The sequence below is a fragment of the Lutjanus erythropterus genome, chromosome 5 (assembly GCF_056507025.1).
Source record: "Lutjanus erythropterus isolate fLutEry1 chromosome 5, fLutEry1.hap2, whole genome shotgun sequence".
Classification (NCBI taxonomy): Eukaryota; Metazoa; Chordata; class Actinopteri; order Lutjaniformes; family Lutjanidae; genus Lutjanus; species Lutjanus erythropterus.
In genome coordinates, this window is record NC_139321.1 from 9,562,566 (window position 1) to 9,589,251 (window position 26,686).

General features: G+C 39.9%; 1 protein-coding gene across 3 annotated transcripts in view; it reads right to left on the reverse strand.

The window, feature by feature from the left end:
• LOC146326436 (connector enhancer of kinase suppressor of ras 2) overlaps positions 1-26,686 on the reverse strand; it is a 79,719-nt gene that overhangs the window by 50,052 nt on the left and 2,981 nt on the right. For all 3 annotated transcript variants that reach the window (XM_084718709.1, XM_084718708.1, XM_084718710.1), the window contains exon 2: positions 7,638-7,801. In XM_084718709.1, coding sequence (XP_084574835.1) covers positions 7,638-7,801 — 164 coding nt within the window. The remainder of the gene's footprint in view (positions 1-7,637; positions 7,802-26,686) is intronic.

Consider the following 26,686-nt stretch of genomic DNA (forward strand, 5'->3'; position numbering starts at 1 on the left):
CCTCTGCTTCTAGTCTAGTCGTGCTAAGCTAGGCTAATCGCCCCCTGGCTCTTGCCCCATGCTTAATGCAAAGATATGAGATAGATATCGATCTTCTCATCTCACTCACAGCAAGAACGTGAATAAGCACATCTCCCAAAATGCTGAACTACAGGTTTATAAAAATCCTTATGTATCCACAAAGAAATGTGAAACAGTAATGTAAAACCGCTGAAATATATTTTGGAATGGATGCAACATAATTCACACATATTTTATCTGTCTAAATGAGCACGGTTGCTCCACGAGTTTTACAAGTTGAACAGAAAAAGTATCCACTGTGATTTAATGGTTATTCTGAGTGGAATGAACTGAAATTAGAATTACTCTCTCTGAATAACCATTAGCATTTTCATAAAACAGCCGCTCTCTGCACTAATACAGGAACACCAGGCTGGTCGAGTAGCCCATTACTGCTCTGTGACCCTTTTAAACACACACACACACACATGCACGCACACACACACGCACACAAAGACCCACTGAGCCACATTGCTCAGCGTCCCAAGGCACCTCCAGTCATGTCCTGCCTGACAGAGCCTGATTCCTGCTGACACAAAGGCTACACACACACACACACACACACACACACACATCCTTGTATAGTCAGATGCACAGGCTTAGCTAGACGTATCTATTCCTCCTCTGCCTCTAGATCTATTCTACACAGTCACGACCACAGTGACTACAAAGAAGAGAGGGTTTCACAGTGGCAGCGGAGAGAGGGAGGGAGAGAATTGAGGAACTAAAGAGGCAGAAGACAAGAGAGAGGAAGAGAGGAGCACCCAGCTATGCATCTCACCAAAACTGGGTCATGCATACACTGCGTTCTGTATAATCTTCTGTTTTCTGTGTGAATGTGGATATATACATGAACTCGGGAGCGCATGTATGTTTGCACAGCTGTAATTAGCCTGTCCTATGATTCGATCGAAAGCGGGGGGGGGGGAGAGATGAAGCAGGGGGGGAAATAACGCCTTGTGTCGACCGTCTGAACGACTGTGTGTGCAGAAAGAAGAGAGAAATAATTTGAGCGGTGCGTGCATATGTGTGCCTGCGTGTGTGTCAAATCAATACAGTAAGAGGGCGATGCCATTAGAGCAACCACCCCTCCACCTTCATGTCGATGTGGTTGCCATAGCAGCCATGTGTGGAGTGGCCTCTCCTCCATGCTGATATTTCTGCAGTTGTTCACAGAAACGCACTCAGACATTTATGAAATGTTTGGGCAAAAACGGGGACTTCACTGTTTAACACTTTTCAAAATAAAGCATTAATCAGTTTCCCTCCACTGCACATTCAGTGGAAGCTTTTGCAGTCCAGCCGCACTAAAAATGTGAGTATCTAACCTCTATGAATCCAGAGATTATTGATTGTGTTGCTCTCGGCTTGGACGATCCAGGTCCTCTGCTCAACTCAGGCAGATGAGATTTGTATAATGAGTGAATTTTAAATTTTTACTGCAGGTTTTTCTTATCTACCCCGCAACAAGTCCAGCTACACTTTTCTACTTTTGTGCACGGGATTCAAAATCAAACCAGTGCTTTTCTCCCCTCTAGATCAGGGATTCTCAACTTGCTTTGCCTGGGGGCCACTTTTGCAAAATGACAGGAGGCAAAGGGCCAGTTAATAAACAAACTATAATGTTATTTATTAGATAAAATAAAGAAACATTAAACGTTATTTTCAAATGAACTGATTAATTGACGTAATTTATTTACTAAATTAACTTGGTGCAAAGGCTGATAGATAATATTTTAGATGATACTTTACTGCATTTAATAACTGCAATTGTATTTTAATTGCAAATGCATTGATAACATTTGAAAGAGTTTATAATATATCAAAAACCTCTTCCATCATGCACTCACTGAAATACTGGAATGATTCATAAACATAAACCATAAATATAAACTGCCTCAGGAAACAAATGAAAAGTATGTTTAAGGTCTTTTAGTAGAACTTACACATTTATAGGATCAGATTTATCTTCATTTCTGCTTTTCCTCCTCGTCAGCCAATAGCTGTTGTCCATCACACAAAGTCTTCTCTGTTGCTAACAGCCTAATTTATCCCATCATACAAAACTGGCACATCTGTCCCTCCCTTATGTCCCTCATGAAATATTTGGAGGGCCCCCCGACACCCTAATGGGGGCCAGATTTGGCCCGTAGGCCGCAAGTTGAGTATCACTGCCCTAGATCGCTGTATGACAACGGCTGTTTTCTGCTGCTTAAAAACAGAACACAGATTACGAAGCCGTGCATGGTTTGATTCGTTTGTAATGACCTTTTTTATGGGACTGTTTCAAACAAAGTGTTTCATTCAGAAAGTGGTTACCCTTGAGCAATCAACAACTGGAAAATAAACTATTACAAGGCCATCAGCCAAATCTGGAACAGAAATACAAAGAAAAACAAGAGAACAGTATCATTCATAGAAAACAGACACAAACATGCGTGCACACACACCAACAAGTCAAAGAAGTATTGTTGAGTCAGTGTGGGGGGTCAGATAATACGCTACCTCACAGACTACAGGAAAAAAAAAAACAAAGATAATATTCAACATTCATTTCAGCCTTCATATATTTTCTGTCTAATTATCTCAAATGTTCAAATGAAGAAGAAAAGGGCAGGAAATATAAAATATGGCAAGCTAATTAATAACGTTCACATAACCAACAGGATTTTTAAATCAATTTAGGAGTCACACAGTGTGGCACTGAAAAAGAACCAACATAGAAAGCTGACTCATCATGCATGAAAGAGTTACAGGAGGAGATGACGGCACAAATCACTCTCTCAGAACAAAAGCAGAACAGAATCGGGACATTGTTCCAAACATAAAACAGCTACCTAATTATTATCCTGGATTGTGCCAAGATATTCCAAGTTTCAGTGCCTTTATTCTTGTTTTTTTAGTTTTTAAGACTTAAGCTGTTTGTAAAATGTTTTGGTACAGAGGCAAAACATCCTGTCCTGTCTTTTTTTTTTTGTATGGGGTTTCTTCCAGATTCTCTCTAAATCCAAACATATGAATGTCAGATTGTTTAAAAACTCTAAATTCCTGATAGATACGAATGTGTTTGTCTGTGTGTTAGCTCGAGCAGAAAGCATCTTTGTAGCTGTGGTTGCATGCCAGCAGTGTTTTCTGAGAGGATTTAAAGTAGGATACTTACAATAATGCAGCTGGTTCTGCAGGGTTTGGAAGCATAGGCTAGATTAACTGGGACTGAATGAATTAACTAGACCGTTTTTCACTAGAGGATCATGGATGCACATTGATTTGATTGATTTATTTCAATGTCCAATGTAAAAACACCCACAAGGTTTCTCTGCTGAGCTGCATTGCCTCTGGTACAACACAGTATTTATTCTAATCATTTTTTAACATATTCTGCTTGTTTTTTTTAACACAGAAATATGTAGTTTTTACCAGTTAGAGGGCGGCACAGCTGAATGTCCAGCTGAAAAAATGAGTTGTGCAATGCCTGCATGTGTGCAAACAGCTTTTGTGGTCAGTGTCGCAGCTGATTATAATGGACGCACTCCTCTGTGGACATTCTGCATCTGTGTCCAGTGTATCTCATGTACGTATATTTCATTAAAAGGAAATAAAGTTAGGTCTGCTTTGATAAATAATATAGAAAACATAAGTGCCCCAAAAACAGAACCTTGGGGGACACCACAAGGACCGCTTGGATGTAAAAAGCTGACCCAGAGGGTGCAGAATACAGCTACGATTTGTGCAACAGATTTCAAAGAGAGAGATAACAAGAACTCTCTCAGGTAATAGCTGGACACAATCTACAAGATACAAAAGAGAAGAATACAAAAATATTACTACAAGTTTAACAGAGAAGATTTGCTTATCATCTGATTATACAAATAGTCGTACAAAATAAATGTTACTGTCTAAGTAGGTGACCAGGGCAAATCACTCTCCACTTGTAATTAATTACTGCAGTAGTCAATCACTGTGCTAAAGTGTGGCCTGGTTGCTGTGGCTGACTTTGAATAACTGCTTAAAAAAAAGAAAAGGTATATTTGCAGACCTCTGCTGAGTTAAATTTAAATCTTTTAATTTGCTCAGTCTTTACACTTTTTATGCAACTTTAATACAATGACACCTATGTCTCCGTCATTTGCGCCTGTCTTTCGGCTCAGATTTTGGGGATGAGCTGTCACTTCATTCTTAAGTTATGCCCATTTCCCAGCACATCTTGCTGAAAATTCACTGCGCCCACAGAAACCTACTTAGCATAGATGCTAGGGGCAAAAACTCGATTGCATAGACATAAAAGAAGGGACTTTTCCACATTTACAGCGAGACTGAAAGCTCAGTCAGCGCTTGAAACATGCATTGATCCAGGGCCACAGAAGCTCCCCGTTTTCGCTGCGGAGAGACCAGAAAGTCATAACGGTTGAGCCGGGGGAATGGGGTTCGCTTTCCTTATGATGGATTATATTGCTGACGACAGCGAATCGTCCTTTATTATCCAAATACTCACAGTGTCTGCAGGTACTACAGAGATGTGGCCCTCTGTTACCTGGGGAGTAGAGTTAATGAGGGAGGAGGTCGGTTGAGATTTGCTTTCCCGAGGCTGCTTTAAAGGATAATTCTGTTTAGTCGTAACTTTGGTCTTAATTTTGTAGTTTGGGCCTTAATATCTTATGATCATAAAAACACTGGTTACACTATATTTGAAGGGATGTGCATGAAACTGTCATTACACTTTCATAACTATGTGTTATGAACATGAAGGTTTAAAACATTTGTCATTAAGTGTAATTTGATCAGTTATTTCACTTTTAATGTAAAGTTGACACTGAGATGTCTTTGTCATGGAAACGACATTATCAAACAAAAAGAAACTGTTAAGCTTTTTGATTTAACATTACATTAAACTGTCACAGTTGGTTTTGACTCTGGCCGTCATAAGACCTTATAAGTGTGTTGTGAATTTTTTACTCGACCTCAAATAAAGTGGTACATTTAGGACTTGTCATAAAGATGTAATTAAACTTTATTACACTGTCAAATGCTTTTATAGTTTGCTCAGTTAGCTTTTTTAAGTTTGATTGACAAGCTGTCAAGACGAAGACACTGACAGGTTGTTGTCTTGGTTAATGTCAAGTTGTCATAACAAAGACATTTCTGTCAAGTTGTCATAACAGACAATTAGTGGCTCGATTAATGTCAAGGTGTCGTACCAAACGGCACTTAATGACAACAGCCATAAACATTCATAAAGATTCCTGGTGTCATGACATGGTTATGACAGTGTAATGACACTCTTATGCACACCACTTCAAAAAAAAAAAAAAGTGTGACCAATCATTTTACTCAATAAAATAATGCAGAGATCTATAACACTGCAACTTGACTAAAACAAGAAATAAGTATCGGCATTAAAACCAAAAATGTCAGTAATAATCCATCTCTCCACATTAAAACTTTGTGTGCTCACACCTCGGACAAGTTTGGTATAGATCAAAGTTAAAGAATGAAGTTCATCTGTAAACCGTGACTGATGATTGATGACAGTTTGTGACTGTTCACCTTCAGTTTTAACTTTCAGCTTGAGGCTCTGTTTCAAACCTCTCTCATCATCTGACTCCTTGTGTTTCTTTCTCCCCCAGATGTTGTTCCCAGATCTCACGGCAGAGTGTTATTACAGCTGATAGGAATGGCAGCTAAAGCTACAAAAAGCAAGTCCTAAATTGTAATAAGCAGGAATTATTCTTTAAAACTACTCACAGCTGCAGTTTCAGCGATACACCTTGTCTACCTGGCATCTCTATATGTGTGGGTTGCGTGTGTGTGTGTGTGTGTGTGTGTGTGTGTGTGTGTGTGTGTGTGTGTGTGTGTGTGTGTGTGTGTGTGTGTGCGCGTCCAGTTCCAGGACATATGGTGATTGCTGCTCTGGGACACTCATTCCCATGCTGGAACGTTTGAATGAGAAGAGGTGCTGATTAGCACACACACAAGCATGTGCGCATACACACACACGCACACACTCTCACACACTCACACACATTCAAACAGCCCCAACTAATCCAGCCATGTGTGCCTGGGAGATAAGGTGCATCCTGCATACTCTTTCTACATACTCTCTCTCTGTCTCTTCCTCTCACTCTCCCTCCGTCTCTCCCTCTCTCTCTCTCTCTCTCTCTCTCTGGGAGAGTAGCACCTAATTCCCCCTAATTCCCTAATCCTGAGCAGGGCCACTGCACATACAGTCAGCAGTGACCGAGGCAGTACACACACACAAAGCAGGGCCCAAATGACTGAGGATTTTTCTAGACATTTCTTAAGCCAATATCAATAACTGGTGAGGGAAAATAAACAACAACCAATATATAAATTGTTCTACCTGTGAGAATTTCTTCAGCAGTTACAGGAAGAAAACTATTCTCTGGTCTTAAAGTTTAGGCTGAAAGTAACTGTGGCAAGCAGAGCAAAAAATATCCTAAAAATAAATCTTTATTTCTTATTTGCATGTGAAATTCTTTCTTAAGTTCTGATCGTGGATATAAATTGGATATTAAAGCCAGTTTGAAATGTTCAGATGCTAGTGTCGGTACATTACCTGAGTTTCAGCACCAAAACCAAAACAACATATTTCTCTGATATCTTCTGCTGCTCCACATTAACATTGTTTCATTTAACAAAAGAATATTAGCTGATATTAACTGACAGAACTGATTCAAAATCACATTTGACTCCAAAATTACAATTACAAAGAAATAAGTATGAAGAAATTTTAATTATTGATTCTGCTACACAAATTATGCACTCGCAAGTTTCAAATTAAACTGTGTACTTACTGTACATTGACTATCTGTCTGCGTCTACAGACATGCAAGTTGCATGTCTTCCCGTCCCCTAATGCATTTGTCTTATTAAACGGTAAGTCTAGCATTATTCTCAGTTAACATGCTCAGCTGCTGCAGGTGAACGGCACAAACTGCGTGAGTCTTGTAACTATAGCCTCAATTTAGCAAACGCTGTGCTACAAAATGCTTAACAAGGACGGGATACTCTATCGTTTTAGTAACGTAGCCTATTCACCTCAAAATGTTCAAGAAACCAGAAAAGAGATCACAATTGTTGCGGTTAACTAGCTAACATCAGCTTAGCTCAGTGTTTCACACAACCCCGCAGTGAAGAACGTAGAAGGATGCTCAAAGAATGAAAATCAAGATATTGTTAAGAACCTAAACTGATAAGCAGACTTGGAATCAATAAAATCCAAATGATAACCAACTCCAACCTGACCAGACATCTGATGCCAACTTTTTACTGCTGGGTTGAGGATACTTGGATAATTATAATAGCTTTAAAATACCAAAATATTTTTTGGCTTATGTGACAATCAAAACCACCAGTTTCTGTGTAACAATGGAGGACAGTTTCTTATTGTAGCCCCAAACCTATGTGAGAGTATCAGTTGACTGTTAAATTACACAAGCTGTTAAATTAAAAAATAACTCCAGTGAATCTAACAAACACTCAAACACACAATAACACGCGCAGCCAAAGCGTTACACATCGAGAGAAATAACATCAGTAGGCAACAACGGCTGACTGACCAGGGCACAGAGGAGGTCGACAGCTTCCAGGATGAGCTCCTGATGTCCTATTCTGGTGACACCCAGCTCCTCCAGCTCCTGATGGGTGATGTGCAGCAGCTGCTCTCCCCCCATCTGCTCCCGCTCGAAACTCTTCACGTACTGCTGGAGACAGTCGTCCAGACCTGAGGAGACCACAGACAGACAGATGCAGGTTAGCTCTCTTATCACCGTATATACAAGGGACCTGCTGGAAAACAATAATGATTTTTTTTCTTCTATTGAGATCGAAGCTTCACATGTCTGCTATCATATTTTATGACGTCATCGCCCTAAAAAAAAAAAAGACAAACAAACAAAATCCTCAATTTGAATGAAGTGATTCATTGGATTAAATGAGTCATTTTTTATTAGAGCTGGAAATTATTTTTTGTTATTGTGGATATATAAATGTAATTTATGGTTCTGTTAGATCGCTGCTAGTCTGCCTCATTAATCCAGGTGTGTACCTCCCTTTGTGTGAGGCAAGTGAGAGAGATTTTTTTTTTTTTTTTACCATTGTGAAGGTTGTTTTTCAAAGGCTAACCGCCAACAAATATGCAAAGTCGCAGTTCTTGTTACAACCGTTTGTGCTCATTGCGTGACCTTTTACTACAAGCTGAGAGAAGTAGAAAACAGGTTTGTTTTAGCACCACTCCCTACATTATTTTATGCTATTAACAAGGTTCATTATTAAAGGGCAGGTCAGCTCAATTTAAGTAAATTATTTACGTTAAAATACCCTCTGCCTTCGCCGGGGGTTTAAACCAAACTCCATTCTAAAAGCAGGTGTTTTAAGGACGAACCATATTTTTTCAAATTTTACTTACAGCATCACTCTGGCTCCAAATCCAGAATATTTTGGCTTTAGTTTTGTTCACTGGGAGGAAGTGGGGACACGTTGTCCATCTTTATTTATGTCAATGATTTTAACAGAATGAAAAAACTAAATAAATGAGAAAAAGATGTGCAGTCAAATGTTGATTTAGAATTTGAATGTTAGCCTTGAACTATTCAATACAGCCCCGAAATATTGATCTTTGGCTGATACAAACACAAATTTGAGTTCCTGTCTGTCACATTGTACACTGAATGCTGGTCCACTTAGATGCATCGCAGAATTCAGGCATGAGAGCAGACACCCACACAGAAACACACTGCGACTGTGTGTTTTATTCTGCCAAACAGAAACAAAAGCTAAACAGCAGCCTAAAGCCAGAAATTTCATCAATGCTTTATTGGCAACTCACTAACTGTCACCTAGAAAACACATCTGCTGGTTTGGATTTCCAATATCTGATGATGATTGTACACCACGCTGTAATAAGATTTCCTTTGATGTCTCTGCTTTTTATGCACAAAAGAATCAAGAGCAATGCATTTTGAGTGTTTTGAGAGTTTTGCGCAGGAATAAACTGAATTTCATGCACATTCTGAGCGATTAAGGGCGTGTCTAAAATATATACCTCAAAAGATGTGACTGACATATTGACGTATGACTTTCCGCTGTTAAGCTGTGGCTGCCTGCCATGCAGAGAGCCAATCAGCTGCACATAGACGTGGTGGGTCCGGGATACTATTGATCAGTACGAGCCTCAGGCTTTGAACCAAACAAAGTCAGCAGAAAGCACACCTCCCCACAGACCTAATGAACAAGCCTGCTCCGAAATGAGCTCACACAGAGCAAAAACGCATGAGAGGAGGCAAATCCATACACACATGCACACACACACCAAAGACAAACGCAAAGAAGTACACTCGGTATCTCTCGGTGAACACGCACTCGAAACACAATCACACATACCAATACAATTACAACTGCTGTTGTTATTCAGGGTCTTGACGCCTCTGTGGAGGCATGTTGTTAAAGCCGAGTGGAGCTGTGAGGAAAACACTGATGCCCAAGGGAAGCGATGCTGACAGAGAGCAGACAGTGTGGTAGCACCTTAACACAGTCACCACAGAAACACACACACTCGCTGAAAAGAATGAGCAAGAGGCATCTTGCTCTGGGGACACAACAGACACAATATAAGCCTACTGTTGCACCGAGTGACACGGACAAACACTCTTGTTACATTCGGCACAGATGAGACGTTTTAAATCTAACACATCAGTAGGAGGCACAAGTGCAAATTGTTTAATGGAATAAATCCCTATGGAAAAGCGCTCATATCCCACACGCTGGTAGGTCATGATAATAAAATACAATATCATCTCAGGCAGCGCTGCAAGACATCAGGTCTGTTCATGAAGTTATGGGAAAAGCACTTGTGAAAAAAGTCAAAATTTGAGGAACTTCTAGGGCTAAACGGTTCGGAAAAAATATCTAATTGCAATTATTTTGCCTGATATTACAAGTGTGATATGATTTGCAATATCAGGGAGTGATAATTTTTACATCATTATTCTAATTTTCACTGAAAGCATATTAAAATGATGATGATGATGTGTAGGCCAGGACGTCCCCTCAGCCTGGCAGTATTTCATTTTGAAACACATTTCGCCTTTAACAAACATTGTGCCTCCCTTGATTTTTAAACTGCAGTAGCTCATATTGCGATTTTGGTAAAATTTCAATTAAATGTTCAACGTTACTTGTACTTTACTTGAAAATTTCAGTTTCGCGGTAAACCCCACTGCAATTTAGAGGAATGTACCTTTAACTCCAATACATCAACAGATATAGTGACTAGTTACTTTACAACAGGGTTCTCAAAGTTTTGATGACTGAGTGCCGATTTAGGGAGCCAGCACATGGGAAAACTCATTAACTTGTCGTGGGATTTGTGATTGGTCTCATTAAGGTGTTTAACGTAAATAATTCCTTGAGCAACAAGTTCACCTGTAGATGAAACGGATCACTTAATCCGTCTCCCGAGCTCAGACGACGTAAGAGATGATCCATTTTTCCCTGAAAACTCCTTTTCTCCTCAACCGTGCAGCATTTTTTTTGGCTTTTCCACCAACGCCATTCCTGCAACTCTTGCAAGATGCCACTAGCTGCCATGCAACCATTAGCTTCGTATTTTCAGATGGCGAAAATGAAATGCATGCATTTCATGACGTGTTTGAGGGCCACACAAAACGATTCAGAGCACCGCCATTAGCCAGCAGGCTGCAATATGGGAACCCTTGCTTTATAAATGACATTTTTACACAGAGTAAAAAATATATGATGAGCTTTTAAAATATAATGCATGATTATATGAGGATTAAACTACACAACAGTACATGAAATAGGCTCCTTGAAATCAGCTCCATTTTAACCAAACACGACTTACACATGACCTACATTAGTATTTTACTTTACTTTAAATAACAATTTCACTGCAACACATTTACTTGTAATGGAGGATTTTTACCCTGTAAATCTGTTTTTTTTTTTTAAGAAAAAGGAAAAGAGAAAGAAGAAAAACAAAGTTCTGCTTTATAAGTTTTTTTCTTTTACTACTTTTCTCTGGTCTTTGCTCTTGTTGTGAAATAATGGGTAGTTTTAGCTCTTCTGAAGTTTAACCGTCTAACATTTAAAGAGGGTGTGAGGGTAAAACCATGCACACACTCACCTCACTTCTTTGCAGTCAACCACACCCCAAACAATTCAGGTCCATACTACAGTTTATGTGAGTTATAATTTCTTTATTTTCTTTTAGCTTTACACTGTTCAAATGGAGTGCACACGATTTCACACTGTAAGGTTAAAATTAGTTATTTTCTGCTGTATTAATTATTTTTCTTTGTCTTCTTTTGAGTTACCATGCTGGTGGGGGCGGTATCATCCCGGACAGGCAAAAGGTGTGGCCAAGGGGTGGAACCTGTTAAATCCTGTGGCCAGCTCATCAGGCCATACCACCTCCAGCCATGTCAGAGGGGGATTTGGGTTTAGTTAGTTTTTCCTGTGTATTAGTTTTAGTGGATATCCATTTTGTTTTCCCCTTTTCATGTTAGTTGGTTTGGCCAAGCCAGTATATATGTTCCCTCATGTTGCATTTTGGTAGGTCTAACAAACATCCCTCAGGACTGTGTAATTATTGTCAGAAACAGGAAACAGTAGAACATGTAATTCTTCACTGCCAGAAATATTCCAGAGAGCGAGAAACACTGAAGAGGGAAGTAATGAAACAGGGTATAGGAGAGCTAAACTTAAAAAATATTTTTTCCTTTGGCTTAGGGGGTTTAATCTGATTTATGAAAGAAACGAATCTGTGGAGTGTTTTTTTTGTTTTTGTTTTTTTTTTCCCTTCTACCTCTGGTCCACACTCAAACATAGTAGGTGGCGGTAATGCACCTAAAAGCTGGTTACCACCCGCCATAAAACGGAAAAGAAGAAGAAGAAGAAGAAGAATTTTGGTAGGTCAGTTTGTTCACTTAACACCCTGTTTTGTTGCTGTTATTTTGAGTATAGTTATATTTTGTTGACCTCTTTTATAGGCCTAGATATTAAGTTCTTGGTTTATATTTTGCATTTTGTGGGTAAATAAAACTCATTGCCTCCCTGCTTGGTCCCTGACAGAGGTAAACCTTTGCTAACAACTCAGACATCTGAAATACGACAAGGGGCCTCAGCTACACACTGTCACAAGCCAAAAATGTTGGGAACCACAGGTTTAATCTTAAACAAATGTATTGTATAAGATCATAACATGTTTTTATGGAAAAAAAAATGGTGCAGAGGCATCAAAGTAGAACTGAAATGTACTCAAATTAAGTACAAGGACATCAAAATTGTACTTGGATATAATTTGTGACATACAGAAAATAGAAATTTATTTTTCTAAATCAGGCTTGCACATGTGAATTTATGCTCTTTCACTTAGTTAAATTATCACACGGGTTGTTATCTCTGGAAAGGGCTGTGAAAATTGTTTTGTACTCTCATACCCAGGGTGAGTTTTTTTTTTTTAAATCTTTATTCAGACAAACAAAAAAGAAAATCTGTGATAATTTATTTCACTAGAGCTCTGCTTTTTTTTTTCAGAGGAATATTCTTGGTTACTTGAACAAGAGTAAGTGCACTGCTACATTCCAGCATTATATTTAAATAAGCTGTTTTTCTTTCCTTTCAGTGTAAAATGTTTATTACAGTAGGAAAACAGTCTAGTGTAGTCTAATAAATCATCACCAGTGTTGGCAGAGAAATGCACAAGCGGAGTGAACGTGCAGATTTCTTTAGCACGCCAGCAGCTACAGGAGCAGAGAACATGGAGGCAGAGCGGAGAGAAAAGCCCCGCAGCTGATAATAACCAGGATTTCTGAATATGTGACTCCCTGACCCTCACTATGAGAGACACGTGAGGAAAATAAAACAGAGATGGCTATTTCTCAAAATGGAAGTCGTGAAGAGAGGTGATCCTGCAATACATCCGTCTCATTTCCTCCATCATTCCCTGCCGCTCACATTTGTCCTTCCCCATTTACACCCCTGCCTCTCCTTCCGGAGCGCGGAATCACTTTTTAATAGTAGCCATGTCATACGACGTGGCACTTTATGCCTTATGTCATCATAATGCAAATGCAATACCTGACTGTATTTGCAAAATGATGACAGTCTAATATCTTCATCGCACATTTAAGATTCTCTGCAGGCGGAAAAAGTGGATTAACTTCTTCACACTTATTATTCAAGTCGTCACTTCGGTCCTCTTCCTGGTGTCTAATCATTAATAGCTGCACCTTTTTCCCCCCTCTCTCCACCCACATAAAGTATATAAATTATATAAAGAGGTGATGAATAAAGAATCAAAGAGGTCCAGGCTGACTAACACTGCTTCCTCTGGGAAAGCACCTTACTATAGCTGCGTCCTACTTCTGCAACTCACACACAGATGAATGATTTGACAGCGGTACATTTAGTGGCCATTCTCTTCAAGATTTGATGGGATTTGTAGTTTCAAATATATCACAGCGGCTCAATGGTTAGCATGTTTTCCCCGTGTTTGTCTGGTTTTCCTCTGGGTGCATCAGAAACATGTATATCAGGTTAGATTCTCTTGCAGTTATCCACCTTCTACACAGTAAAAAAACATACAGACATTTAGTGGAATCAATTAATCTTTTCTCATTAACTTGAAGTAAAAAAAGTAACTTAAAATGTGTACAGTGAGTTGAATGAATGTGCTATGAGTTCAACCAACTCATTAAATAAAGTTTCTAAAGGAACATGATATCAAAATATGTTAGAAAAAAACTCAACGGCAGCTTTCCAGAAATCATGACCCAGTTACTCAAGATAATCTGCAGACCTTCTTGTGAGCAGTTTCATGTAGGAAATATTTTCTTTCTATGGTAAAATCTACCAGAACTACTTTTCTTTTCTAACCCTAACCCTGACCCTTCCTACACAAGGTGTGTGGATTATCTTGAGTAACCAGGTCATGATTTCTGGAAATGCTTTTGAATTTTTCAAATATATTTTTGAGTGCCACAACCTGGTATCTATCGAGTTCCATCATATTAGAGGGAAGGCAAACTCAGCGACTCACACCTAAACAATCTAGTTAAAAATAAAGCACTATAGGTTAGAGGAAAAATATGCAGTTTTGATTTTTGGGATGAACTGTTCTTTGGCTGTCGAATTCCACAGTAATGAAAACACATTAATTATGATGCAGGTTATTGAATTCAGTCCCTGCTTACACTTTTAATAAACTCACTGGATGGAGTTTCACATATTGTCTTTGTGCCAACTCAGCAAACATAAGACGTCTGCCAGACATGTTAGCTCATGTCTATATTGCACTGGTCCATCTGGGACCATATCTGTACGTCGGCACAGTGTGCAAATCGGATTCAATATGTGGACATCTGACTCTGACCCCTCTTGCACGTTGACTTGCAGTCCAATATCTGAACGTCAGGGAGATTTTTGGACTTCTGTCGATGTGCAGAACAGGTGCAAGAAGTCGTCATGTGATTTGTGATTAACACATGGTTACCTTGAATAAATTACAGATTTCTCCGCATTTCAACATTGTTGCAAACATCTGGGATATTGAAAGTACACAGCTTAACAAAATATATAACATATATCTAGTGTTTATAGATATTTTAATGCAGAAATATTACATATTATAGCTATAAAACTTTTTTTACAGTCTAGAATGGGTCAAATTCAGAGAATACATTTCACTCCCACGCTACGCTGTATGAATGTGTATGTGACAAATAAACTTGATTTACCATTCATCATGTGAATTCTCCTCACGTACTTGCCCGGGCACATGCACAGCGCTTCACACAAACAGGCATACATTCACACATATACATACACATTGTGACACACAGCTGCTGGCCAATCGGATGAATCAGAACGCCTCCCCTTGAGGACAAACAGCTGATCTGGGTTCATCTGCTGAGTTCATATGCCAGCTGGAAATAGCACATGGTGCTTGCAAACACACACACACACACAAACAAACTAACACACAGGGGTCACGTTTGTCAGCAGCACACCTCGCCAGACAGTTAACGATATTAAAATGATGTCGATATTATTAGTCAGATCTGCAGCGGCGGGTTAGCATCGAGCAACAACAAACCGTTTTTTTTTCTGCCGCCCAAGTGCCTTCTCACATCAGAGTGCATAGTAACTGCAGGAAATATTCAAACTGACCTCATGCTTAACTAGGCCACGCAGAGCAATAAGAGTCAAACAAATCTTAGCCTGCGTGCAGCTGAAATAAACAAAAAGTAATTTTGCATGAGTAATGTCAGAAATGTCTCTCCGTAGTCAAGTCATGAGCAAGTTTCCCCTGGGAGCTATACTGACTTGGGATTCAGATGTTTTATCATCGCTTAAAGGGATAGTTCGGATTATTTGAAGTGGGGTTGTATGAGGTACTTGAAAGTCAGTGTATGAGCTGCAGTAGATGGCGGTCGGCAAGCCCACAGTTTGGAGAAGCAGAAGGGAGTACAGCACGGAAGCTAAGCAACGAACTGCTGTGGATGGTGTTAGCAAGAAAAGATATTTTAGCCATTTAAAAAAAGCCAACCTAAAAAAGTCAGAGTCAGTTTCAGGTGTTGTTATATTTAGAATGTTTTCATCACTTTTCTTTTTCATCAGACAGCCTTTTATGACGGGAAACCACCGCATTTAAGAACACAGGAGTTGCTGCTCTACTGCTGTCTCGATCTGTTTGTTTGTGTTACAGAGTGACTTTGGTGAATTTGAACCATCCTTTTAAAACACTTAAGTCACACAATAACACAAACAAACTAACAGATCGAGGCATCAGTAGACCAGCAACCCCTGAGCTCTTTGAAGTAAAATTACTTATTTTACCCATGGAGTTTGGTTGGTTTGGAGAGAACGATATTTGGTTTGTACAACAGCACTTTCCTGCTGGAAAACAATGTCTGATGGCAAAGTAAAATGGTAAAAATATTATAAATATGAAGTGTACTTAAAACTTTATTGATTTTTTTAGGTGGACCTTTTTTTATGGGGCTAAAAAAAGTCTTTTGTCAGTGAACTTGTCCACAGTTCATTGCTTAGCTTCTGTCCTGGTGCTCCTCCATGCTGACCAACATCTACTGTAGCTAATACACTGCCTATCAATAAGTACCTCATAAAATCCTACATCAAATAATCCGAACTATCCCTTTAACCATAGATGGTGGATCCACCAGCTTCCACAGCGTGTGGACGTACTACAGCCAGCACTGCTCATGTGAGGCCACACTAATGTGTTTCTTGTAAATATTGTTTTTCCTGCTGCGATTCAGGAACTTAATATTGAAGACTATTTGCTGAACCAGGCTCTCGCCCGCATCTCTCCCATGTTCTTACACTTTAAATAGCTCATCATAACACAGATATGTCAATTGTCAACAGTCTATTTTTTTCCCCACAGTCGAAAGAGTCTATTTTTGTGAATGGAGATTACTGCATGCAGCATGACGTCAAATGACAATTCAAGTATGCACAGAATGTTAAATTCTGCTGTGACACTTGGATTTGTGAATTGCAGTCAGCTCGGTGCTTTTTTCGCTTTTGTGTGCTCTGCTTTTAAGGTTGAATGGAAGTCTGGACAAAAGCACCACAAAAGACAGCTGGGTTTTGAGAGCTGGCTCTATTGTAGGTCTGGTGAAGTATGTTCTTGTGCTCCATCTTACAATGAGTTAAGGGGTCCTTCATGAAAATAATGTCCTCTGTCAGTGTTATAACTGTTTTGGTTATGTCACTTGTGAGTAGGGCTGTCGCAATTTTGAAATCCCTTGCTAGTGACAAGCAAACTGCAGCTGATGGCATGCAACTGCATAAAAAATGTTCACACAGCTAGGACCTTCCTGTTTTACACTTCAATTAATGTTAAATAAATTAATGGTTCGAAAAAAAAAAAACAATATGAGGGTTCAAGTTCTAGGATGGATTGATACCTGCTGTCTTTTAAACTTTGAAGGTCTAAGTTTTTGCCATGTTTTATATTGTTTTAGTGTTTGTTTTGTAGGTTAACCTGTTGAACGTTAGCATTTGTGCGGCTAATCCCACAGGCTGAGGCATTGTTGGACTAATGTTGTAATATTTAGGGACAGTCAAGAGACATTGTGCGAACGTTATGTGTAAATTTACATGATTGACACGCCCTGAAAGTGGTCAAACTGCAGGAACCATTTGTGTCATTGTGTAACTCTGACTAGCACCCAGCTGCTAGCTTGCTCAGACCATAAAACTGCCTGACCCACACTTAGCATTACTGAGCAAAATTACTTCATTTCTCATAAATTAAGAAATCTGCCAAAACGAAAGTATGGCTCTGCTACCGCATAGTTTGCTGTTGAGCCAACCTAAATATACTCAGCGGAAATTCTGTCAGCATGAAACCCTACTTGAGAAATTTATGTATTTGTGTTTTTGTCTGTGCTCTTCTCAGTTGTTTGAATTGGGCAGGAGTCATTTGGGAAAAATGTGATATGATATGGTAATATGAAATGATGATATGACGTGATGTGTGTCACATACTTCCATTCATCAATCAGGATTTACATTTAAATCAAAATCTGATGGCGCTGGTGGATTACTTGATAATGCTGCCAAGCCACTCTCAATCAAATTTGATCATATACTACAACAGTCATAAATAGTAACAAAGATTTTTTTTTCTTTACTCCAACTTTGATCGTTGTTTATTCAGTGAATGAATATTTCATAATGGAGAGAAGCACTCTGGATTTGAAACCAGGTTTTCAGGGGTTTTATGCTCCAACTGTCTCTTAATGTTTTCTTTTTTCTCCGTTTTTAATTAGCATAGAGCTCAACATACATTCAGCTTTACATGCAGCTGAGTAGAAAATATGTAATCTGCCTTGAAAAAGGCTTGATTTTTCGTTCAAAGAATGACAATTTCAAATACATGTTTTTAAAATTAAGTAACCTGTGTTTATGTTATAAATTGCTGAAAAACTCCCACAGTTAGGTTTGGAAAGGAATTCAAAATAAGCCATGAGACTTGCGCAATTTGTACTAATTAAATAAAATCAGTCAATCAAAAGGACTCAGATTTGACAACTTGATTCTACGCTTCAGATTTTAAAATAGGCTGTTGACTTGCAACCTTATCACAAAGGCACTCGACTGTCATTGTTCCTCACATGTCCTGTTCTGTGGGATACACATATCTTAGTTAGCAAAACTGCAAGAAACACTGAAGGATCCCACGGTCCCGGCCATCACCAAGTCCCAGAGCGCTGAGGCCTGGGCGAGCATCTCGTGTTGACAGCTTCATCCACATTTCATGCAATTCCCTCCAATCTTTTCCTCTTTCCTGGGCAAAATAAACCCCTCCCCTTCGGAAACACCAGGGTTGCCAGGCAACCGGAGCGAGAGAAAGAGAAAGAGAGGCCTCCGAGCAGAAGTGAGGGATCAGCAGTTGCTGCCCCTCAGGACCCTGCACTGATGCTAGGCTAAGGAGCACACACACGCACACAAAACACGCACTATAATTACACACAAACAGACATACTGTAGCCCATCTACGTGGTCCACACACTCGCCGAAAGCTTGTTGAAGGCCACAATAAAAAGGCTGCATTTACAGCTGAATACGGCTCAAACTGAAAACCTCGCCGAGCAGTCACTTTGCTGCTTGGCCATTAACATCAGCTGAAATCAGACTGTCAGACCTGTGTTTTCCTTTGAGACCACGAGCGGGTCAGAGTGGAGCCTGAGCTGCAGCTAAGAGCGGCAGGCAGGCAGCAGGCAGGCTGCAAAGACTCCCGTCCCGTCGCCTTGGCCCCCATCTGCGAGCTTCCAGCCAGAGTAAGTGCTCCAGTGAGTGCGAAGAAAAGACACAACACTCGCTAAAAATATTCCTACTGTGAAATATTCATCACATCATGACAGAATATTCTTAAGACCTTGGCATTTTAGCTCCCCGGTATATGAGCTTTCAAGTGCACCACGGCCTCCTCTCTGAAATCCAGCTAGCAGGGAGGTGTCAAGAGGCAATCTGAAGGAACAGGAAGATGGAAAACAGGGTCAACGAGGAAGCTGCAAAGAGTTCAGAGGCACAGCTCGGCTCTGAGGATCTAACCGACCTGCGAGAATCTGGAGTGACTGCAGACACACAGGAAGTATAATAATATGTTACCATGAACTTTAGCTATCCCCATTTTACCCCATTAAGAATAATTCACATCTGTAGTTTGGGATAATAAGAAGAGGACTCAGAGGTAGACAGGATGCTTGCACATGTAGAGTTGCAAAGAGGCATACTTTTCTACAATCCCACACTAATGGAAATTGCCTTTGTGCCAAATTTACTTTGGCTTTCAACATAATAATGACAAAAATGTCACTATTAAAGAGGCACTGCACATTTAAACATGTTTTTTGAGCTGTAAACTAAATTATATTACAGCACTGTGAAGAAACACATCACTGCTTGTGTGAAAATGTCACAAAACACCAAACAGCACTCATTTTCAAATACATACTGATAGAGACAGTTTGCACATTTTTGCTAGCTCTCTGTTTTGAGATTCTGGTGCTTTTGAGAGCTTTAGAAGCTCCACCAGCCTTGATGATGATCCCATGATGAACAGCAGAGTGTACCGACACTCCTGACAGACACACACACTGGAGAGAGCAGCCTCTCTGACCTGCCATTGTTAGCTCGGCTAGCTACAACACAGAAACGCTTTCAGAAAGTCTCTGTGTCTCCAGCACTTGTCTGTGTTTCTAGGGTTGGTGCACAGACACAGAGATTAAGTTAATGTTAAGTCTGACTACTAGCTGTTACTGGTAAACTGAGCAGTGTTACCTCCCGTGTGAGACACTATGCAACCAATAGGCTGCGCCCCCTATAGTCCTGTGCACCCTGCCAATCGCCTTAACTTTTTCAAAATTATGCAGTGGGTGTACACTTTAATATGCTCACTTGTTGCTGTACTGAATATTTTTTGTATTAACTATGGATCAAATGGCTGGATCATTGACTTCCAGACAATTATCACCCGACTTTGCAGTTACCCTGAGTTCTGTGGAACACCGGAGAATTTTTCAGCTCATTGTTTTGGTTTTACAGCTTTGAGGTTTTGGTTCACTCTCGGAGCTCTCAGAAGTGTAATTCCCACGCTCTTCAAGAAGAAAGCTCAGAAAAACCCACTGTATGCTACCTGCCCAGCACCAAGCAACTGACACACAAAGTTAGCACCTAGCTGTTGAATTGCCATAACAGCAGGGTACTAAAGATATGTCAAATTTTTTTTTTTCAAAAGTTCATAAAGAGAAAAACTGAGTAAAAATGCTTGTTTTACATGTTTTAGTTTTAATTTCTTCAGCCAATCTCCTGTATATAATTCAAAATATTGTTTTTGTATGAGTAGCAGAGAAGGAACTATACAACCCTGTTGTATAATGATAACTAAATCTTGTGTATCTTGTCTGCTAAAAGCTTGTTGCACCCACAAATGTAGTTAATGCAGGTTTAAGCATGACATAGTTGTGTGTAGTGCATTACAACAAAGCTAATAATGTCCCCACACTAAACTAGTTTCCTCATTGAATCTTCTGTGGTTGCTTGAATTATTGATTCCTCCTGTTTTTTTTAATTAATATCGCTTGGGTTGTTGTGGTTAATACTGAACTCATAATTGGCCGCTAAGTGCTATAGACTGCAGCATATTTACCAGAGTATATTCCATGTCAAGAGAGTGGTAGCATCGTGACAAACAAGACCAAAACCAATGCCTCAAGAGCCACGAAGCTGATTCAATCAAGTGATTTTGACTGATTCTGAAACATTTTGGTTTCTTTACTCCTCTCTGACAGTAAACAAATATTTTAGGATGTCATCTTGGGCTTTGGGAAACACTGATCAACATTTTTCTGGACAAAACAATTCATCAATTAGAGGAACTGACAGACTGATCGATAATGAAAATAATCATTACAGGAAAGACTTGAAAAATAGGGTCAAATGTGGACATATGTCCAGATGTTCCACGTGCATTTTTCTCAATTTACAACATGTTAAGTTTATTAACATTAGGAACTAGCAGCTAGTAAGCAATGTGTCATTACCTTGAATAAACTACAGATTTTTCTCGATTTGAACACTGTTGGAGATGTTCTGGATAATCTAAGTACACTTCTCAACTAAATATATGACATATGTCCAGCATGTTTAGAAGTTTTAATGTAAAAATGTTACATATTGCAGCTTTTGTAGAAATGGTGTGCTGACACAACTGAGCTAAAGAAAAGTGTTAACTCCAGATACTCATCCTGGCTACTATAAAGGGATAAAAGCTGTAAATCTAGATCTACTTTGTAATCTAGTTTAATCTTTTAAGTCGGGGTTTCTCAACATTTGCTGGCTTGTAAACCCAGCAGTTAAGCTGTCATGTACATTTGAATTGTCACACACTTTTTGCCACATGGAGAAATCTCCTCTGACCCTCCTCTGTATATCACGCAGTCTCATGCGGGGCTCCTGACCCAGGGGTTGAGAAACTTCACTTGAAGTTAATATATGTGCTCGTAAAACTGCATCCCCCGGAACAACAGGTGCAAAATCAGAAACACACATACACACACATGCACACAGGCCCCTCTGTCTGTCCGAGCGCCCGGATAGAGCGGGTGCTTTGATATGATGCCCACTGCATCTCCTCTCATTCTCCGCACCGCTCTGCCATCGCCTCTGTGGTCTCCCCCCCTCATTCTCCGCCATGCCCACCCTTCCCCTCCTGCACTCCCTCCCTCATTTCCTCCCCCATCTTAGCCTCCTCAGCCTTTCTTTCATTTTGCTTCGCGCCTCCCCATTTCTGAATCCGTGTCCCTGCTCTCTCTCCCTCTTTCTCCGCTCAGGGCCATAAAACAGGAGGGGGAAGCTCGTTGGTGTGTGTGTGTGTTTCTGACTCGCGCGCGTGTGTGTCCAAGTGCTGCATGCATACGCGCCTCGTTATGTGTCTAAATGTGCGTTCGAGGCGTACAGGATGTACATCGGGCATCTCTGTGTGTTGCTTGTTCCCCATCTTATGACATGTGCTGTGACTCCAACACGATCAGATCTGGTTTCCATGACTACCGATGCCCCACTTAAAGCTGCTGCTCCAGAGTTTGTGTGTCTCTGCATGTGTGTCAGTGTGCATACATATATATATATATATATATACATACATACCATATATTTCAGGGAACATGTGCATTCCTTTGAGTGTGTGTATCTGTGTGCATTCATATGCGCCGCATGCATCTCTTTGTGGATGAAAAATCGAGGACTGGAGGAGTTTCCTCTACGTGTGTGTGTGTGTATATGTGAGTGTGTGTTTCCTCACAATAAGGCACGCTCTTTAATCTTTAATGCAGCTGAAACTACAACAAGCACATAGTCAGAGCCAGGGGAAGCGTGTTTTCCTGCACACACTTCTTTGTCATGTCAGCAGGAGACTAAATTGGGGGGAACACAGTATGGAACGGTAGTAAACATTATCAACATCAATAGTAAGCAACATAACATCCAGGGGTTGGGTCACATTGTCCATATTGTAGCACTGTTTCATATTTATATGTTAGAATTTCAAGTTTGTGCTTCTCGCGATCCCTTGCACTGACTAAAATGTCAAATATCGCCTTTATTTTTAGATTTTGTCCTTATATATTTGCACGCAAAGAGGAAAAGAGAGATTACTGCAGGAAAAGTGAGCTGCCTTATTCATTTTCCTGTCACTGTATGCATCAGCAGGCTGCCGATACCGCGCGCCTGAAAGCACAGGGTGATCTTATGAGGTATAGACAGCAGCACTGAGAGCAGAGAAGAAGAAGAAGAAGGAGTCCATTTTTCTTTGGTGCCTGAAAATGTTAAAGCGCGGATCCACTCGCGTCATACTTTACACATCAATTGCGTCTGCACACACCCCAGCAGATACATACCCTCACGCACACACACACATAGAGGAAACTCCTCCAGTGTGGGTGTTCAAATCAAAACAAACGCTGATGAGTCATCTTTCTGTGAGCCTCACCAGTGTTCTGCTGCTGCTGGAGTGGTCCTTCCACAGCTACAGTGCAGGCTGCTTGGCCTGGCTGGTAGCTGTGTCAGGCTTTCTTGATAGGATTGCAGAGGATCCCGTCTCCCTGTCCCACATTCTCTCATATGACAGGAGTGGACTGTTGAGGAAAAGGAGCTGCTGTCCACAAAACCCGGATAAAGCTTGTAATTTTACCCCTTTTTCTGCGCTGGGGGAGGATGGATTCCTCCAGTGTGCAGTCCTAAATTTGTCACTCTGATGACTGTCACAAACTTGATACCGTATTTAAAATTCAAACTCTCCGAGTCCAAGCTGATGATCTCACAAGGCTGACTTAAATGCAAGTTAAGCTACTTTGAAAGTGGAAGGATATTTAGAAAGAAAAACATCATTGACCAAAACCACTGGGCAGAAGTAACAAAGCACAAAGTCCTGTACTTAAAGGACCAGTGTGTAGGGTTTAGTGGCACCAGTGGTTAGCTTGCAGATTGCAAACACCTCATCTCAATCACCCCTTCCAAGTGTGTACTTTCAGTGGTCGCAAAACCTCGCACAAAATGCAAAAGGCCCTGTCTAGAGCCAGTGCTTGGTTTGTCCATTTTGGGCTACATTTCAGGGGAAACTATTACACTTTTTTTAATGTCAGAACATTTCTCTGACAAAGAAATACAAAACATTGAATTATCTTATATCATATATTTATTATCGATTAAACTACCCAGTGGAACATAAAGTAGCTGAAATTAGCATTGATCAGCTAACCACACAGCCCGAGGATGACGATGAATTAAGGATTTATTTATTATATTTATTATTTAATTCGAGTAAACCAGAGTTGGTGATTGTTATAACAGGGGAAGACTGGCCAAAACTGTTTTGGTGAGTTTTATTTCGTGTGTGTGTTTTAAGATGAGTTAACAAGGTTACTGAAGTTTGTCTTAGTTCAATAAAAGAGAAAAACTAGAATTTGGAAGGTCTACATTTGCATTTTCTGTCTAATAAGGGAAAAAAAAACAATATATAAGAATATTTACTTTATTGACATTTCGTGAGTTTATTTTGTTTATTTAATGAACATAGAAGATATAGTCTCCCAACACTACTACATTACTTACCTAATAGGCTAATGCATCAGTAACATTATAATATTTTTATAGTGTGGTGTTGATACTTTTACTTTGCTAAAGATGTGAAAGCTCCTCCTAACACTGATCAAAAAAATGGCCAAAACTACGTATTCCGTCTATAACTGTAACAAGTATATCTCTCATTTTTCAGAATAAGTCAAACAAAAAAGAAGAAAAGTATCAGATCTAAGTTGGCCTGGCTGTGGAGACACTCTTTTAACATTTCAAAAATCACAATATAATATCTGTCAACAAACTGCGTCTAATCAATCATTTTTTATCAGAAATATTTTAAACTTAAGGGAAGATTCTCACTGAATACCTTTTATCACCTTCAGTAAAGCATAACTTGCCCTCAAGTATGAGTAAAAGGGTGAAACTTACTGTTAATAATATAGATGAAATTTTGAGTTATGAGACTTTTATGGCTGGTACACACAATTAAGGCTGCAGCCCAATATTGTGGCAGTTGGAGAGCTGACCCGACCCCCAAACCACAGGTCCAGCTGGTGACATCTGTTGCACCTCCTTCTTCCTCTTTTCCTATCATCTCTACTGGTGCTGTCTACTGAAGGCATTAAATGCACCCATTAAAATGAAGGTGTTGCCAGGTTGCTGCATTCAGCTATTGTGCGCAGGTAAATAGACGTAGTATGAAAATCACACAGTGGGGACTATACCGGCCAACTGATGCCTCCAGCCTCCACAGAGAAATAATATTAAGAGGGACTTGTCTAAAAGATGTAGGTGAGGACAAATGTCTGCTATCAGCACCTCTGTGTCTTATATCTGTGTACATTTAAAGTACTTTTCTCTCTTATGGCGAGCAAGAGAAATCACTACAGTACTTCTTAAGGAGGTCTCAATGTCACTGCTCCTGAAAAAATGGCACAAGACTACTCAGATCAGCCTGAGAGAGATGAAGAGCTTCTAGAAAAAGAGGCCAAAGTGAAGCCCCTGTAAGCGTAGAGATTAGTACTCGCCTTTCGCCTTTTACTTTATTCATAAGAAAATAAGATCTGAGCGTAAGCCTGCCACTGAGGGTCTATGTTTGAAGCCCCACAGGAAGGAGGAGGGGGCTTCACAGGAACAGGGAGAACACTGGGAGATGTTGGTGAACGTCTATGAGGATGCCCCGGCGCTTCATGTGGAAGAGGCCTGGAGACTCTTTTTCAAAGAACGCACACGAGGAGACCAAGAGTGAAGCAGCAGCGAGATGAAACAGTTCTCCTGCAAGAGTTTAGTGCGACTCGGGCTGAACTGAAAGGTTGTTTCAGTGTATTAGATTATCTTAACCCTGCAAATAAAAGCACGTGTGGCAGATAATGAAATATGATCGCTCCTTTTTTTTTCCCAGATTCAGCTCGTAGGATTGAATCATGACACTAACCAACATCACCTTATGCTGTCTTTCCACGGTCAGTCTTAGGCATGAAATTACACTTAAACTTTCACTTCCTGTTGCAGTGGTGATTTCTCAATCACCACTATGACACAATTAGAGACTGAGGAACGGTGACTTAAAATAACTGATATAAAATTGTGTCTGTTCCTCCTTCGCAGACAAAAACAACCATTATCTTTCAGATTTTTTGTCCAATTGTTATATTTTTATATTGAGCAGGGGTCTTCCACATTTTTCAGGACATGGACCCCTTAGCTGATGGAGAGATGGAGCAGGGACCCCCCTACGAGATATGTTGCATTGAATATTTCTTCTCTCGTATGTGCTTACCCAGCACTAGCCCTTGCATGGCTGATATTAGCTGCGTTAACTTCACCCTCTGCACTTTCGCCGGTGGTCTCTGAGGTTGAGTTTATGTCTTGGTCTCTTTCAGGTGAAGTTACAAAATAATATCTCTGCTAATAATATGGTGGATACATTTTAATGTGTATTTTCAACATATTCAACTAAACTATCATAGGGGTCACAGACCCCCTCTTGAAGATCTTTAATATAAAGTAATTTAAAGGAGAAATATGTTAATATATTTACTCTACTAAATCAGAAAATGATTATGATATATCATCAGTGATTAAGGAAATACCGGCTTCTTTGACACAACGCTACAGCCAGTATGTTTGAAATTTCCATTCCAGTCAGGAACATCTGTTTTTGTTTGCCCTTTTTTACGTTTATTAGAGATTAAACTGAAGCTGAACATTTGTCAGATGAGGCAGGCAGTCACTGAACTCAGGATAACAGGTTTAGCTTTACATTGATAGTAAATATGCAACAATTAATCAGTTAATCAATTAATAATCGACTAAAATAAGTGCCAAACAAATTCGCTGATCAATTGATCGTTTTGGGTAATTTTTTCAAATAAAAAATGCCCAAAGTCCCCAATTTCAGTTTCTTGTATGTGAATATTTTCTGATTTTGTTACTTATCTCTGACAATAAACTGTATCTTTGGGTGTGGACTAAA